This window comes from Lygodium microphyllum, chromosome 11 (assembly GCF_053477565.2).
Source record: "Lygodium microphyllum isolate KBCC chromosome 11, Lygodium_microphyllum_v1.1.10, whole genome shotgun sequence".
Taxonomy (NCBI): Eukaryota; Viridiplantae; Streptophyta; class Polypodiopsida; order Schizaeales; family Lygodiaceae; genus Lygodium; species Lygodium microphyllum.
In genome coordinates, this window is record NC_141145.1 from 53290361 (window position 1) to 53307628 (window position 17268).

At 41.1% G+C, this 17268-nt stretch overlaps 1 protein-coding gene across 8 annotated transcripts; it reads right to left on the reverse strand.

Moving 5' to 3' along the window:
• Nucleotides 1-12836: 12836 nt before the first annotated feature.
• On the reverse strand, nucleotides 12837-17073 carry LOC148028826 (aspartyl protease APCB1-like). Of its 8 annotated transcripts, none has more exons than XR_015692331.1 (13): nucleotides 16913-17073; nucleotides 16362-16425; nucleotides 15545-16170; nucleotides 15234-15351; nucleotides 14878-15107; nucleotides 14550-14789; nucleotides 14307-14454; nucleotides 14124-14212; nucleotides 13898-14015; nucleotides 13693-13765; nucleotides 13448-13581; nucleotides 13302-13372; nucleotides 12837-13193 (listed from the first exon to the last, which is right to left on the reverse strand). XR_015692331.1 is itself a non-coding variant. In XM_087687605.1 (12 exons), the coding sequence occupies exons 3-11, from the start codon at nucleotides 16096-16098 to the stop codon at nucleotides 13466-13468; spliced, it is 1686 nt and encodes a 561-aa protein (XP_087543731.1). In that variant the 5' UTR covers nucleotides 16099-16176; nucleotides 16362-16425; nucleotides 16581-16884; the 3' UTR covers nucleotides 12837-13372; nucleotides 13448-13465. The 8 variants fall into 8 exon arrangements, 2 of the variants coding, with proteins under 2 accessions (XP_087543731.1, XP_087543730.1); XR_015692328.1 differs by having other exon boundaries at nucleotides 15545-16176; XR_015692329.1 differs by lacking the exon at nucleotides 16913-17073 and adding an exon at nucleotides 16581-16885.
• Between the last annotated feature and the right edge of the window lie 195 nt (nucleotides 17074-17268).

The following is a 17268-nucleotide window of genomic DNA, read 5'->3' on the forward strand; positions in this document are numbered from 1 at the left end:
TAAGAGATCTAGGACTCTTAGGTGGACTTGGCACTGGCTGAATGGTTTACTCGAGGCTATTAGACGATTGCGCCATTTGCTTTGTTGAGTGATCAGCCTTGCCATGAGCAATGTTGTGCCTATGATGCTTGTGATCCTCTTGGAAAATCAGATGTTCTTTGGGCACTAATAGCTTTTGCGCACACTCAATGGCTACATATGACATCTGCTTATTAAGCATGCTAGATTGAGGCTCTTTCTTTCGAACACTCATGTCTGGTTTCTTGCCTCGAGACCTAGAGTTTCTCTTAGATTTCCTCTTGTGCTTCGTTGCTTTTGATGCAATCTTGCCTTCAGCTGATAGAGGTGGTTTAGCAGGGGATTTTGGTACCCACGTCCATCGGTTACCTATGTAATATCCTTGAGCATGTAGCAACACTTTGGATATCCATCGCGGCATTGTGCAGACCCTCCATTGATACCATTGTCTATAAGGCTTGGGCTTCTTTTGGGGTCTTCTATGATATTTGTATGTCCAAAGCCCGTCCTTGGCATTGTCTCTTGACCTTCTTGTTTCAAGCGTGGCCTCACTCATTGGTTCGCATTGTTCAGTCTATGCTTGTATCAGCTCTTCCAACAAGTCCTTGCTCTCGATAGTAGGCTTGACTATTATGTCAGCACCTTCCTTGCCTTTCCCTCGAGGTTCGATGAGGTCACCCTTGCTAAAGGTTGTGACTATCCTCACACCCGGTAGTGTCAGGTGTATCCTCTATGCTACATAGTCAGCCTCACATTTGGTCGCCCTTTTGAAGGGTCTTCCCAAGAGGGTTTCCTTACCGTATTTAGTACTATTTGGAGGAACATGAAATAGGATAGGCAAGCTCTCAGTTTCAAATGTTGCAAGGATATTGCACTTCCCTATGAGTGCTTGTGGAGGTCCCCCATAAGGGCTAAGAGTTGTGTTAGTCGGTGTCAGCTCTGGTTGACCTAGTAGGGTCCATGCCTCATAGGTCAAGACATTAAAATCAGCTCCTTCATCAATTAGAGTATCGATCGTATGCTCTCTTTCTGTAGTGAGCTTGACCCTAAGATAAGCAGGTGGTACTATGTCTTCATCTTCCGGGTCTTGGCTTGTAAATTTAAGCCTCCTAACAAATGCCCTGGAGTCCCCAACTGCACGACCAGATGTGGATTCTCCACTGATGTCTTGGCTCGTCATTACAGGGCTATTCAAGGAGCATCTATTGTCAAGACTGTCATATCTAGTCATTCTCGCTATCGTAGCCTGATATTGTTGCCTTCCGCTTTGACTAGATGTAGTCCGAATGCAACACGTATGTTTTTTTGCAATGTGGCCTCCTTGCCCTTGTTGGCTAGATTGGCTTATTGAGGTTCTAGGGTTTCTGTTTCTCTCGGTTCGAGTATGGGCTTTTGGTTGCTCTTTTGTTAGTGAGGATCCAAGTTCGTGTAGAGCCATTACTACACTAAGGTCTAATTTGGGGGACCTGTCACGGCGCGCGTTTTCTCTCCAATCTACTTGGGGGAGGCGCAGAGGGGCAGAGCCCCCTCTGCGAGGGTCCGGGGGGGAGGGGGGGGAGGGGGGAACAGTCCCCCCCAACCCACAGGGCCGTTACGGTAAACACCATGTGCTGTTTGGAGGACCATTTAGCCAAATTCTGAACTAATATTCTAAGCTTCAGCCCAGTGATGGGTCAAAGATGTGCCTTTCGCTCTACGTAGCCTTTGGGGTCAATTTCGGGATTCAGGATTTTTCTAGTATATTGCCTTGTTTGTTTTTGGCCAATTAGATTTTAGTTGTTCAGCGTTTTGCGTCTAGGTCTCTGGGTCTCGCTGTTACCTACTTCAAGCCGCTAAGTGGCTGCTCCTTACGACTTCGTCTATTCCATGTGCCAGAATCAAGTTCTGAGCGTCAGGACTTTCGACAGTTTGCGCTGCTGAGCTCCAGTCGGGTCAGGCCAAATTTTTGAGAAGTTGATAATAATTTACACTTGGCTCAGCTGGTCCGAATTGCAGGGTCTGAGTGGGTCACTCAAACGGGCCGAGGCGCATGGTCCGAGGATCAAATTCATGACTCGGACAGGGTAGACTCGGATGGGCCGAGTGGTCGATTCGAACGAGGTCACTCGGACGAGCTGAGGCACTTGGGCCGAGGGCCAAATATGACACGTGGCTGAGGGCCGAATTGGTCAATGGTCCAAATGGTAGACTTGGACGGGCCGAGTAGGTCTGGGCCGAGGGCCGATTAGGGTTTTGGGTCGAGTGGGCCAAGCGAAAGAGGGCTGAGGGCCGATTCTGGGACTCGGCCCAGAAGCGGCCGCTCGGACGAGCCGAACGCAACGCGAGGACAATAGGGAGATGTCGATCTTGCTCGATTCGTGCGATTTACCCAGTCATAGCAAGCATAAACCTCCAGATCCTATCTAGTGAGATAGGGGAAGGATTCATATACCTGAATAGAGCAGTAGGCTCGTCGATGGCGAGATCGAAGTGAATCGTGCGACGGCTCTCTCTCTCTCTCTCTCTCTCTCTCTCTCTCTCTCTCTCTCTCTTCTCTCTCTCTCACTGAAATGGTCACAAATGAGCTCTCCCTTGGCCTCTTGGCTCTTATACCCCTTCTCGGGTATGGTGTTGATGCCCCTAATCACTCACTTGCCGATCTTAGGTATCAGAGGCGAGCTTTTTACCATTTTTTTGTACGATTTTTGCCCTGTTTTACCCTATTTTGCAACAATAAACCCTAATGCTTATTTTCTTTGTTTTTCTTCATTTTCTTCTACTCTAATGCATCCAATTCACAAAGTAAATACCTACACTACTCCATCTCACAACATAAATCTCAAAAAAACAAAAACCTACTTACTAAGGAGATCGAATACCATCTTCAACCCCCTCACTTCCTACCTATCTCAAGCACCGGTTCGAGGAAAGCCCTTACTTTGATGCTCGATTCGAAGTGCGCAAGCGCTCAAGGCTTGAATCCGTAGGTCCTGGCAACGGAACCAAAATGTGGGAGCTTTTGCTCAATCTCCAAGACCCACGGGCTGCTTATTGTTTCAAGCGTTCCAAGTCGAGCACTAATGGCTACCTCTCACATAGCCGACATGCCATCCATATCTACGGATATAGTGAGCTTACCTCCATGCCGTTCGAGTTACCCCCTCTCCCGCACACTCCGGTAGCTACACGATCCAAGTGCAAGCTTCAAGCAAGCTCCATCCTCAAGCTCCACGCTCCAAGCTCCATCAAAGTGAGCAAGAGAAGAGAAGAGAAGAGAAGAAGAGAGGAGAAGATTGAGAGCTTCTCCACCCCACGGTCCCTCACCCTCACACACTTACTCCCTCACACTCTCACACTCCCTCTCTCAAGCACAAGCTTAAGCAAGCAAGAACAAAAAGAAGAAGAAAAAGAGGAGAGCCACTTTTTTCCACATACAAGAATGAGCTTCTCATTCACTTTTCAACTTTATATATAAAACCCTAGATCCCTTTTGGACTGTCATCCCCTTTTCCCCTTTTTTACATGGCCGACCGTAGCCTAGGCCCTTTTTCCCATTGTCATTCTATCTTTCTAGCTTTCTTTCCACCGCCCATCTACATTTACAAATTGCACGGGTGAGAGCCCGCCGCTCGTTGAATTAATCCATGATGCGCTTACGCTCTTTTACAAAAGTTTTGACTTGCGCTTTTCCTTGTGCGCCTTTGTCTTCCGTTTCTCTTTGCCTTGGCCTTTGTCTTTGTCTTCTATTTTAGCTTTCCGAATTTTCCACCGCCTGGCACTCTTTTACAAGATTTCAGGGTACGCCTTTGTATTTTAAAATGCACCTTTCCCCTTTTGCATTTGCCTTAAGACTTTTTAAGGTTCCCCTTGCACTTTTGGCCTTTTCTCCTCTTCTTTCTTCAGTCGGGCTACCTTTTTTCCACCTTTGCTTTGCGTCTTTTTTATTTCATTTTGCTTTCTTCGTGTTGGGGTTAACACATTCATTGAATTCTTATCTTCTTAGCAATGTCATTTCCTTCACTTTCAGCCTCTTCTGATGCTTGTTGATGGCAAGTTTCCCCGGCTGCGTACCAAAAATATGGAGCTCCAAGAGGAATATCAAGGAAAAGAGGATTCTACTGCAAGAAAATCTATCTTATAACATCAACAAGCTTTTATTTCATTCTTTTGATGACCAAAATAAAGGAAACAATAATTCTTCACGCAACATCATAGTAGGTATCTCCCATGGATTTGATAAAATCAACCATAAGCTTCAACATCTTCATAGAATCCATCAATAAAACAAGGAACATAAAAAAATACATCATTTTTTAATGAAAATCAATCACATAGTATTCATCTTCAATGTCTTCATAGTTTTCTCTCTCAATCTCTCATATACAGATACACTGTTTTGATAGATTTTACTATCTTTGGCTCTCTCTCTCTCTCTCTCTCTCTCTCTCTCTCTCTCTCTCTCTCTCTCTCTCTCTCTCTCTCTCTCAATAGTATATCATCTCCTCACTACAATACTCAATAATGACTCTCAATAATCCTTCTTAGGTCGTGGACGCACCTCCTAAGAGGTATGTCTGATGCAAAGAGGCACCAAAGCCACTATAGTGTCTCTTCATAGCTCACTACTGTCACTGTCACTCCAGTATTCTCTTCAGTCTTCAGCAGCTGCTTCTTCAATTTGTTTTAGCTCTTTTAAACTTAGATTCATCTTTTTCAAAATTTAAAAAACTTTTCCAAAGTCACACATACATTCTATAGAACACTTACAGAAGATCTACAGAATAGAACAGAACAAGAACAGAGCAGAGACAGAAAAGAGACAGAGCAGAAACAGAGGCTCTACAAAAGGTTTACAGAGGGTTACAGAAGGTCATCAGAGAACAGTAAATCCTCATAACTCATACTAAAACCATTCCAAACTATCAAAAACTATTCAATAAGCTTCCAAAAGTTTTCAACCTTCATCAATTATCAATTTATGCTTCATACAGAAAAAAATCAAAACAAAACAGAAGGTATCAAAACCAACCAGAACCTCAACAGAACCTATCAGAACATCACAGAGCTTCATATTTCTATTAAGAATTATCATGAGCTTTCAAAACATAATCAATATCATCCAAAACACTCTCAAACACTTCCATTATCAACCATACATCACTCTAAATCCATCAAAAATCAATCATTCAGACCTCAAAAATAATAAAAACCAGTCAAAAATTCAGTCTTTTTCTACTCTCAACATTAAGAACTTGACACTACAGTCTACCAACAGTAGCCAATTCACTAAACTAGCCACTACTACTTCCAATCAGGAATCACAGCAACCACAGCCTTTGGTCGTGACAACACCCCTTGCAGAACGTGTTCTTGGCAATTCACCTATACAGAAGAGATATCGCAACCAACATCCATGACACCTCGAGCACTTTCAAAGCACCTAAAGCCTAGGCTTGAGGAGAAATCTCTTGAAGATTTGGCCAAAGAGATAGCGCATCTGACCAATGAACTAGAGATGAAGTGCCTAATGAAGCTTGATCACAAGCTGACAGCCATCACATGTGCATACATCCATGTGGACATCGAAAGGCCAACACCAGAGCACACAAAGCTCATAATTGAACCCCTGACTTGGGATAAGCAAAAACATGTTTGCTCCCGGTATGTAGCTATCACTGAAGAAGTCATAAAGGACATCCCAAAAGCCACAGCTAGGAAATTGTGCTTGATACCCTCAGTCTATATTGCTCAATGTGAGACAAACAAGGAAAAGCCCAAAGCAATCAAATGAAAAGGGAAAGGACAAGGTAACTTTGTGCAACAATGGTACTCCAACCAAAGTTTTGGCAACCAAAATGGGCCATTGACTAATGACACTCACTGATCAAAGGAAAGCCCTTTGAACATCAATACATGATTCCACATACATTGCCCCAACCTCATTAAGAGTGTTGGCAACAGTCCATGAGTTCCAACTTTCTATCACTGTCCAAAAACATCCCTTATACGATAAACTACTTCTAGAAGAAGATCTACATGTGGCTAGCAGGCTAGGAGTAGAGAGCATGGTACTTGATGTTAGTACATATGTCTTCTACCTCACTCAAGCCCGTGCAATCCTAGATCTCTATGCTTCCCATCAATACAACCCTAACTTCTTCAGCTGGTTCTGTCCAATCCTAATAATAGGAACCCTAAACCCTCTCTTGGTGCTACACTAGAGTCACCCGAATCTCCAAAGCAAGAGAAAAACAACTCTAAACACAACACCCGCTCTAATAAGAAGCAATGGAAGCATGTTCTAATGGGTAAGGACAAGAGTCTAGAGCAAATGCCCAACCAAGAGCAACTGCCAATGCGATCGGATGAGGGGCTAAACGGAGGGGAATTAGTTGAAGAGCTAGACTCTCCAAAAAGAGAGGCAGTTATACCCTCACAACCTCGCGAGGCTATTCAACAGGATGGGGCTATGTCCCAATGAGGACATGCCAGAAAAAGAGAATGTTGAGGTCCACCCAAGCACATCAATGGCTGACCTAGTTTAGGGTCTTGAGCCTTTAAAAGAATTCACCCTGATTACCCAAGAAAAAAAGAAGAAAACAATGAAAACAATAGCAGTTGCAAGTGGTTGTAGACGCCAAAAAGATTGAGACCAAGAGTGCTAAAGAGCTGAGGACTAAAGCATTGAGTCCCCACCCACGAATAAACCCATTGCCATCTCTCCTAATGGCAGTGAAACTTGAGACACATCCATGTTATGATAAATCAAAGCAACCATTACCATCAACGATTGCTTGCAATGCTCAATCCACCGACAACAAAACTTACATTAACCAATCAAGAGTGGATACAAAACTATCACAACAAGTTGACGAAACTATATCAATCACATCCGAGGAGAACCATGACACAATAGCAGCAAAGCCTCAATAGAAAAATGAAAACCCCAAGGACATGAGCAATCCTAGCATTGACCAATCTTACTCATCTAAGCCTCAGCCCCCCCCCCCCCCCCCCCCCCCAACTATGCTAAAACCTAGGAAAACTCCCAAAACCTTACATGAGATAGCAATCGAGCAAGCTCTCATTGAACATAGAAGTGTCAAAAGAGTGCTTGACTGAGTTGGATGCTAAACTTGAATTATTCACACTAGCCTACGTCCTTGTGGACATGGGCACATTCCCTAGGGAGTAGCTTGAGGAATATTTGTCATATCCGCTATCCTAAAAATAGCAAAAATACCTTAATGTGCACTATGACAAGCTCCTACATGAACGCATGCAACTCATCTCTAATGAGAAAGCCGACAAACTACCTTAATTGTGACATTTGATGAAGCGCTTTGCCAACCAAATCTCTTAAAGATAGAGCAACTAAAGCGACAATCAGAGGGCCGAAGTCAATTTGAAAAATCTTGGTTTGAAAACCATACTACAATGGCCGAACTTGGAGCCCAAATTATGATGGTTTTAGAGGAGTGACTGGCCAAATGGTGGTCTCAAAGAGACCCGGCCTACCATTTGAGGTATGGACTTAGTTGAAACTAGCCAAGAGAACTCTCTGATTGATGAAATTCTCACTAAGGAGGAGCTACATGTTGCTAGTAGACTCAAATAAAGCACCATGCTACTCGATGTTGTAAAATATTTGTTGTTACTGAGTAGGCTGCCACAATTACTGGATACGTATGCCACACTCCAATACAATCATGAGTTCTACATTTGATTGTTATCCTCACAAAGTGACATGGATTCATGAACATGTACATAAATAAACAATGTGTTTTGTAACTATGTATAAATAATACCAAAAGAAGCAAAGCCAACACACACACAAGCAATGATAATCAAGCGTAGGTGATATGCATCGAAGTCAATGCTATGGGATTCAGATAAGTGATGTCTCTTTGAGCTACACCTGTTCATTATGGTTGAAACATATGACTTACATGTATTCTCACGAGTTGCCAAGTAAATGCAGAATGACACGTCTCTGTATAAAAGCGTTCAATGTCCAAGTCACCACAAGACCACCAACCCCACAAAGAACCATTATGAAGAAAGTGACATAAATACGAAGAACAAAGAGACATTACGGAAGCCCCGCTTGAAGAGAAAATCAACCCTACAAAAAGCACACAATGCATTTGAGCATGGCCCAAAGCATAGTCATTGGCTACTCTTTCTTTCTTGGACAAACTCTACATCCGGGTAGTAGGAGCCACGCTCTCAACAATGACAAACGTTTCTTCATAAACCAGGATTCAATTCGCCAGATGCTCTGTCCCTTGCCCATGCACAACTCACTCCAGTTGCTACGTCAATTATTCTAATGTCTCATATGTTACAAAGGGGTTTACGAAATCTCAAGTGTATATCTTCATCTCAACAATTGTTCCTCTAGCATCAAGGCTAGTAACATAATCATCTTTGTAATATCCATTTTTCACAACCTTTGGATCTCGACATTTCTTAATCCAAATGAAAGGTTGATAGCCTCAACATATTGCATTGATTATTTGGAAAAAAGAAAGAAGAGAAAGAACAAAAAGAAAAGAAAAGAAAAGGAAAATAAAAAAGACACCCACGATTACAGCACAACACCTAAGGGTCTTTACATTAGGTACATTTAATGACATTGGTCGACTGGCTCCGTCCCTAGTCCCCTAGTCCTTTACACATCTCCCACAATTGTTCAAGGCACATCAAGGGCAGGACATACCTAGGGAGCTTGTCTCGTCAAACTTGTCACCCTGAACCATTTGCATGATTCTTTTTCACACTCCATCTCAGTACCATCGCAATCAATAGTGGTGAGTAAGGCACGAAAGACCATAGAAAGTACACCCTACTCTTCCAACAATACAAGTAGCCACCACCTACAAAAAGCTAAGGTATCAATGAGCTTAATTATGATACATCGTGTTGTCAAAATCACAAATGATGTCTCAAGAAGCCTTCAAGTGTACTCCCCACCATCAACAATTTTTCGCACCCCATTGATCCTCGCTTCATCCACACAATGCTACAAGGAACCAAACCAACAACCTTCTAACTATGTAATATCTAAGTATGCATATGTACTTACATAATATATGTACCACAATCTATACACAACTTGGGTCCTCAAATGCAGGACAATACACTCGGCTTGCTTAGATTTCAACCTGTCTTTCAAACTAATCAAATTACGTCTTGTGCACAGTAAGAATACTAGCGCTAAATCCTAGGGAGAGACCATATGAGAGGTTTTCAATTGCAAGTATTGAAGACTCCAATGAAAGTACCGTCAGCTCTTCATCAACACTCAACTCTGAACTCTTCTTCTTTATCATCATGCAAGCCCATCAAAGAATCGACACGTGCAACATCTCCAAAACACCAATACCTTTGACACGTGCAACATCTCCAAAACACCAATACCTTTGACAGCCATGAGTGCAACTTCCAACAAAGAATATCCCTATCACCAACTACAATCCTCCTAGCACCAACCAATCAGGCCAACAAAGTGCCACCAACGACCTTCATCCACACCACCACCAAAACTCCTCCACGACAAACCACAATAATCTCTTCCAGCCATGTCTTCCCAAAGGTTGCTACCTACAAAGGAGAGTGCCATGGAATTGACACTTGTAGAAGGGAGATAATGTTAACCCTCAAATAAACAAGGTGGAGAATCCAAAAAATCTAAAGCAAAAGACAAGGCCAAGGCAAAAGTGAAACAGAAGACGAAGGCACACCAAGAAAAATCTGAAAACACAATAAGTGTAAAAAAGTTCTAAATCAAGGAGAGACGCGCACAAGAAAAGCACAAGTCGGTACTTTTTTAAAAGAATGCAAGGCGCATCATTATTTATTTTAAGAGCGACGAGCTCTCACCTGTGCAAATTGTAAAGGTAGATGGATGATAGGAAAAAAGCTAAGAAGATAAGAGAACAATGGGAAAAATAGCCTAGGCCAACCATATAAGAGATAAGGAAATGACCACCCAAAAGGGATTTAAGGTTTTGTATATAAAGTTGAAAAGTAAATGAGAAGTCAATTCTTGTGTGTGGCCAAAAGTAGCTCCTCTTCTTGTTCTTATTCTTGCTTGCTTGAGCTTGTGTCTGAGAGAGGGAGTGTAAGTGTTAGGGAGTGAGTGTGTGTGAGTGAGGGACCGTGGTGAAGAAGCTCTCCATCTTCTCCTCTTTTCTTCTCTTCTCTTCTCTTACTCGCGGCAATGGAGCTTAGAGCATGAAGCTTGAGAATAGAGCTTGCTTGAAGCTTGCACTTGGATTGTGGAGCTACCGGAGTGCTCAAAAGAGGAGGCGACTCGAGCAAGCATGGAGGTAAGATAATTAGAAATCTAGCAAAATATAACACTCACGCAATTTAGGCCTTTCAACACTCTAGAAAGGTCAGTCCTAAAACTTGACGTACTATGTGTTTCTTCAATCAGGAAACACAAAGGATCTCCCTCTAAAAGTTGAGGTTAACAACTTTGATAAAATAAAGAACGACTAAAATATGACCTTATCATTTCCTAAGGATCTAGCAACCTTTATTACTTGGGCTTTAGGGTGGAAAAATGTCATCATTTGGATTTTAACAATACTTTACAATGTCAATTCTCATATGTAGCATTATTTCCTAATCTCTCTCAATTCTTTAATAAGTTTACGTGAGGTGGTTGATTTCATGTTGAATGAAAGAAAATAAGTTTTCTTCAAGACTTTGCATAGCTTCTATAAATGGTTTTCTCAATATAGAGACAATACTCTTCTCACAAATCAAAGTTGGTATAAAGGCAAGTTCAATTGCCTTGGTAGTTGTATCATTCTAGCTACGTTTGATGCACATCCTACTGATTTCATACCAAAACGAGCTTACAAATTGCTAGAAGGCTAGTTCAATACTCAAGATTGTATAGAATTTGCTACATGCTTTCCCAATGTAGCTCAATCAGTAAAATGATAAGTGCGCATTAAGTGTCAAATGGGGCTAGCAAAATGCTTTGCAATTAGCAATTTAATCCTTTATAATATCACTTTAATCACAAATACACATTTACATAAATAACTTGCATTTTTTATGGTTATGCCTTGAATTCACTATATTTTCAAGGTGATGGTTTCGCACACAACCATGAATGATGCTTTTGTAAATTGCTTGCCAAATAGTAGCTTATGGTCTTGTGAATGATGCTCTTAGATAGAGATCCCACAACTAAATGAGTCTTTTGTGCTATTCTATTATACTCTCACAAGAGAGCAAGTGAGGAAGTGATTGAGAGAGAAAAGATAACAACATTCCATCAACACATTGTGTACATGTGTGCAATGCATGTAATAATATGATATTATTTCAATTCAAATTCAATATTTGGACATTTTCCTTACTTCATCTTTGTGATGGAAAATTAATATGTACTACATTAAAGATTAATGTAAGCTTCATTGGATACAAGTACAATTCCCAACTTAGTATCTAACTCCATTACTACATTGGTGGTGTCTTATGGATTATGTTTCAATGGATGTTCTTGCATTACATCTTTATTTTCTACAAGTTCAAGCTTTAGTTCTTGAGTGCTTTAATTTTCAAAAGGAATACATAACAAAGAAAGGTTTCTTTGGGTGCATGACAAAGGAATGATAAGCGTTTCTTAGCATAATTGTGTTTAGTTAGTTCATTGCTTACATTTGAGGCTCAAGGTGTGTTAAAAGTACTTATTAGTTCTTAGCTTATAGCAAACTCAATGATAGGTTTGTTTTCAATCTAAAGAGGTCGAACTTGACATCAAGGAAAACTTCAAGCTAGACGACAAACTACAAAACAAGACATAGACATACATGTAAAGATCTAAGCCATCGCCAATTCTAGTTCTAGAGAGCTTGCATATACTTGCATATGTGTAAGAGCAATTTGCTCTCTTTGAAAATTGGATCTCACATCCGCATATATCAAAAAGTTGCTTAACTCATATAAAACATTAAACTTGAGCTATTTTTATAAAAATTACATGGCACTACAAACATAATCTAAGCAAAGAATATATAACACAACAATGAAGAGCTTAAAGCTTTATGTAAATGACCTTTGATTGGGTGAAGCATATATGATAATGATTCTAAGATGATCTTTTTATAGCTCTCAAAGCTGATCAAGTCAAACACCAACATACCATATTATTAACATTCCTTAGTCAATTAATGGACATTCTGAAGAATATTCCCTTTATTGCTAAGCCAAAAGCACTTTCTCCGAACCCTTGCCAAGGAACGATGGGACCCAAAATAGAGACGCTTGATAACTCCCACATGCCCTACAACTATATGCAACCTACTTCAAGTTGCTATCAACTTAACTACTCTATATTATGAGAATGAGGTATTAAGCATGCCTAATAATTCTAGCATTAGCATACTATGATCCTATGATCTTTATATATCTCGCTTTTTGGGAAAATCCTAGATTAAATGTCATAAGTAGGGTTGTTAATTTAGTAGCATAACCCACAGTTTGAACTCATCCACCTACCATGGAACTCAACCCACACTTTGAAACCGATTGGGCTACAACCAAGGTTGCCAATTTACGAGTTGTCATATATGTTGATATATACAAGATCACTCCCATGACAAAGCACAGTCTCTCCTTTGTTGTATGTAAACCTATGAACTTTCTATTAGCATAATATATTGCAATCCTTGTGCTTGTAAACCTTTCTCCTTAGAGTGGATTTAACCATATAATAGATAGCCTCATATGCTAGCCAACTACTTACTAAATCGCACATGTTGCATTTAAGCATCAATCATATTCTAGGTTTCCATCATATCTATAAAATTCAGTTCCTTCAGAATGGGCATAAACGCCATCCAGCTTTAGTGCAACGCATACATTTCCTTGAAGTTTGTAGTTCATCTTTAGCATCTCCATTAACTCTGGCATTGTATGCTTATTTATCTACTAAAGATGCACTGAAGATTGTGCTTTCTTTAGTTGTCACACAATAAAGTTCTACTTACAGACAAAACTAATTTTGAGTTTGTAATACTTGTGTATCATCTGTTATACATATGAGACTGGCAGGCAGCATTCAACCCAATTGATCATTCTCAGCTGAGAAATTCGAGTCCTCATTTGTTAGAAATTCTCGAACACATAAGTCATCTTACCATATCAACTAGATAATGGCCTATGTTTTGCTGAGGCACCAACAAAGAAACATCTTATCTCAAGAACATGGTATAAAAGAGACCTCAATGAAATCACACTATCACAAAATGGATGGATCTGAAAACAAGATGACTAACCTTCATACATGCATATAGATTTGCCACCAACAAAGTCTTGCTTTTACATCTGAGCAGGGTATCGAAGCCACCTGTGTCGATGTCAATCAGTTGATCTGGCCATTTGTAAAAGCCTAAACAATGTGAAGGAAGAAACGCGGCTATACTTGCAGGCATTGGCTGAATCATAAGGATGGTGACAGTGCAGCAGCATTTGGTATCTTTCTACAGTCAGCCTTTATCCAGCCCATTCTGTTGTTTTCGTTGTCATAGATAATCAATTGTCCTTGCATTGAAATATCTGCAAATTTTGATCATTAGAAGAATGAAGGTACCATATTTTTCCACACAGGCTTGTGTAATTGAGCCCTCCCCAAAATGTGAAGCACAATTTCAGTTAGGATGACCTGACCTCCTATGATGTTTGCACCATTACTCTTTAGAGTATCTGTATTGAGAACTCCAAGGCACACATTCCCATTCGACTGTCATCACAAAACACCAAAGAGGTGGATCATGCTTTTATACAACATACAGTTCTGCTTACCTTACTCTCCACAGCATCTCTGCTCCACATTTTCCTTGAACATACAATTAACAGCTGCAAACTTTCTTACATTAATAAAGAGATAGCCTTCAGGTGAAAGCTGTAGTCGACTGGTTTTCATAAACCATCCAGTTGCTTTAAATTCAAAGGTAATAGGTTTGAAGAAATGCTGGATATCTTCAAGAGACCTGCACAAAGAAGAGAACTCAGTACTGGGATTGCAGCTCTCCTGTGGATCAGGTCTGTAGACAATTGGCATGAACAAGTTGGGACATGTGAAATGTTATAACACTTACTTGAAAGGAGATAGTCCCCGCCAACACAAAGGCAAAGTATTGTCTGAAGTATCTTGGTTAAGATCAGTGCCAATCAGGTTTTTTGTAATCTGGTCAGTGGATAGTCATTGATGAATACACAAATGCTTTCCATATTTACAGATCAACTTTGAACAAAGAAGCTGCAGGCATGAAAGCACTTACAAGTGACACAACTGCTGCATACAGAGGAGGAACAAGATAACTGTATGAAGTGCCACTATCAAAAATAGCAGTTCCCCATGCATTATCAGCAATTGCACTACGGGTGTTCCCAACGTACACACTCTCAATAGCGACTGCATAATGTTTGCTGTAATAATTTTTGAAAACAGTAGAAAGTAAGGACAGTGTCAAGAACTAACAAACCAAATGCAAAAATTATACAACAGTCGTTAAGTCACTCACATAGAAGGTTTGCCAAGCATGGATGTCCATGTTATGCCTCGAGATGGAAGTAATTTGTCCCCGAAAAAGAGGTATCCTCCACCTCTACCACTACCAGATATACAGTGAGCAATAATATTCTTGATGAGGCCTTTGTGGGCCCACTGTGCTGGTAATGACACCATTGAAGAACTAAGGCCCAGCACTCCATCTGTGGGAGCTGGGGACTTTGCAAGGGATCCTTGTTGATCATACGCACACCTATGCAACATATCCAAAGATGGCATCAGACTGAAGCTAAAAATAGGAACCCACAAAATAAGATTTACACCTCTAGACAAGGTGTTACCCAAAGAAAGCCTGAGTTTGGGTCAAGCTTCGATTCGTCAACCGCAAGATTATTTTGTCGTTCACAAGAACTCCCAAAGAATAGCCACCATCAGCATACATAATGTCATAATCACACTGCCTCGAACCATCACTACATCCAAAATTGCCTCCAGCTTGTACAGAAGAACAGATTGTTTCACCACAGTCTACAAGGTTACTTTTCCTTGGCTTGTACAATGGATGAGGGCCCTACACAGACACAAGTGACCTGTCCTGGGTGAGTTAAAAAAGCATGCTCAAACGATTCTAAGCAAGCTTTGAAGGCCTGAACATAAAACTTCATTTCAAATCCATATACACATGCAGACCACTTACATGAGCACAGTGACTACAAGGAGCATCACATTGTAGCCAAGTTAGTTCACTTCCTGTGTCCATATCCAGATAATATTCCCTTGGGGGATTTCCAACAGCCATAGATACGTAATATAGCCTGCAAAATTCATACAAGTAACAGGATATAGGAAATTCACAAATGCAACTATGTTAAGGGAGTCCAATGCAAAAGTTTGACAAGCTTCAACATATGAGAAGTTCTCAAGAAACCAAAACAAATAATCCATCAAACACGTTGAATGATTTCTTGATGTTAGCCAGACAATAAAGAAATTAAGTGCATCATTTACCCATTAGGATAGACATTTCCCCGAAGAGGAAAGAGTGTTGTGAATGTCTCCTTGCTTTCAGGTGAAGCAACCGCCTCACTTCCAGCCCTGCGAGAAATTGGAGTAGACCAAGGAGCAGATTCAAAAGAAAGAGAAGAATTGGCACCAGAAGTGAGAGCCATCTTGGAATACACACTGTACACCATTGGTCTCTCTGTTTCTTCCTTGGGCTTTGAATTATCCGCCTCAAATTCCAGATTTAGAGGTGCGTATTGCCAGAAAAAGGAGCCGATCACCACAAGAAAAAGAATGACAGCAAGGCGTTTGGAAAGGATAGTCCAAATTCTTCGTCTGTATCGATGTCTAGAAAGCACCTGATTGTGGTGCAGAGGGAGGTGAACATTCCTGTAATCCTCTATTCCCTCATCTTCTTCTTGTTCTTCCTGTGTGAGAGAGCCATGGCCTTGTTCATCTGCAAAGGCAACTGCGCCGGCAAAGGATTTTCCTTCTGAGCTGCTTTCTGGAGGAGGAAGCTTGATGATCACCACACCTTTAAGGTTGGCCTGTCCCTCCATCTCTCACAAGTGAAGCATGCAAAAAGAAAAACTCTCAATCCACTTGATCATCCCTGGTTGTCCATTGCTATTCTGCAACTGGCATCAGCAATCCCAACATTACTTGCAAACAATATTTCAAGAGCAACATTGATTAGTGACAAGATGGTAATGCAGATATTCATGCGTTCTTCTTAACTGTAACTCATATGCAGATTACAACAAGAAGCTGTTCAAACATCTCAGATAAGAAACCCTTCAAACCATGGCCAGATAAGACTAACCCAGATGAGATTAGAAGCTCTTTGTGTTCAGCTTCACTGTGAGTAATCAGAACTGAGGAAGAACCTAGAATATGAGGATCAGGAAAACGAATTTCAAAAGAGAAGATTCCTCAAAGCAAATCAAAGTTAAGCAATTATGCAGAAAAGCTTCGATTATCATAATGATCTACAAGAAGAAGAGAAACGTAAGTAATTTACACAATAAGAAAGACAACTTACATCATCGGTACGACAATGTACAGTAGATGAACGAGAATCACACAGGAATCAAGAGCAGCAAAATCAGCAGTAAGCAGATGCTTTAACCAGATGTCAAATTAGGAAGGAGTAGGGATTAAAGCATGCAGCGATGGAGCTTAAATTCTCCAAACCAGTAAGACAGTGGAGCCGATGTTTGGATCGGATAGCCACAGGATTGTGGGGATAAAGCACGCAGCGATGGAGCTTACTTTCTGCTGTAGAGATCCCCAGCATTGCCCCTCTCTCTCTCTCTCTCTCTCTCTCTCTCTCTCTCTCTCTCTCTAAAGAAGGGAAGACGAAATAGAACTCACAGGGGATGAGGCCACTGATACGGTCCTCGACGTGGCTTCATCCAGAAAAGAATTATCAAACATAAAAGTCTCTCTGACGCGCTCTCTGTCCCTCGACGCGGCTCCATCCGGTAAAGAATGATGGAACATATAGCCTCTCTCGCTCTCTCTCTCATAGGTTATTTCCTGGAAAGACCACACGATGGAACAAGGGCTTCCTTGTTGACGTTAAAGTTCAATGTTTCCTGTAGATTTTTTTCTAATTTGTATATACTGGCTGATACCCGTTAATAGCACAGTTGGCGAAAACTTGCTAAGTTCACGATATTTCACCTCGTTTGCTTTGCACTTGTGTGAGCAAAAGGAAGCGGCCTTGT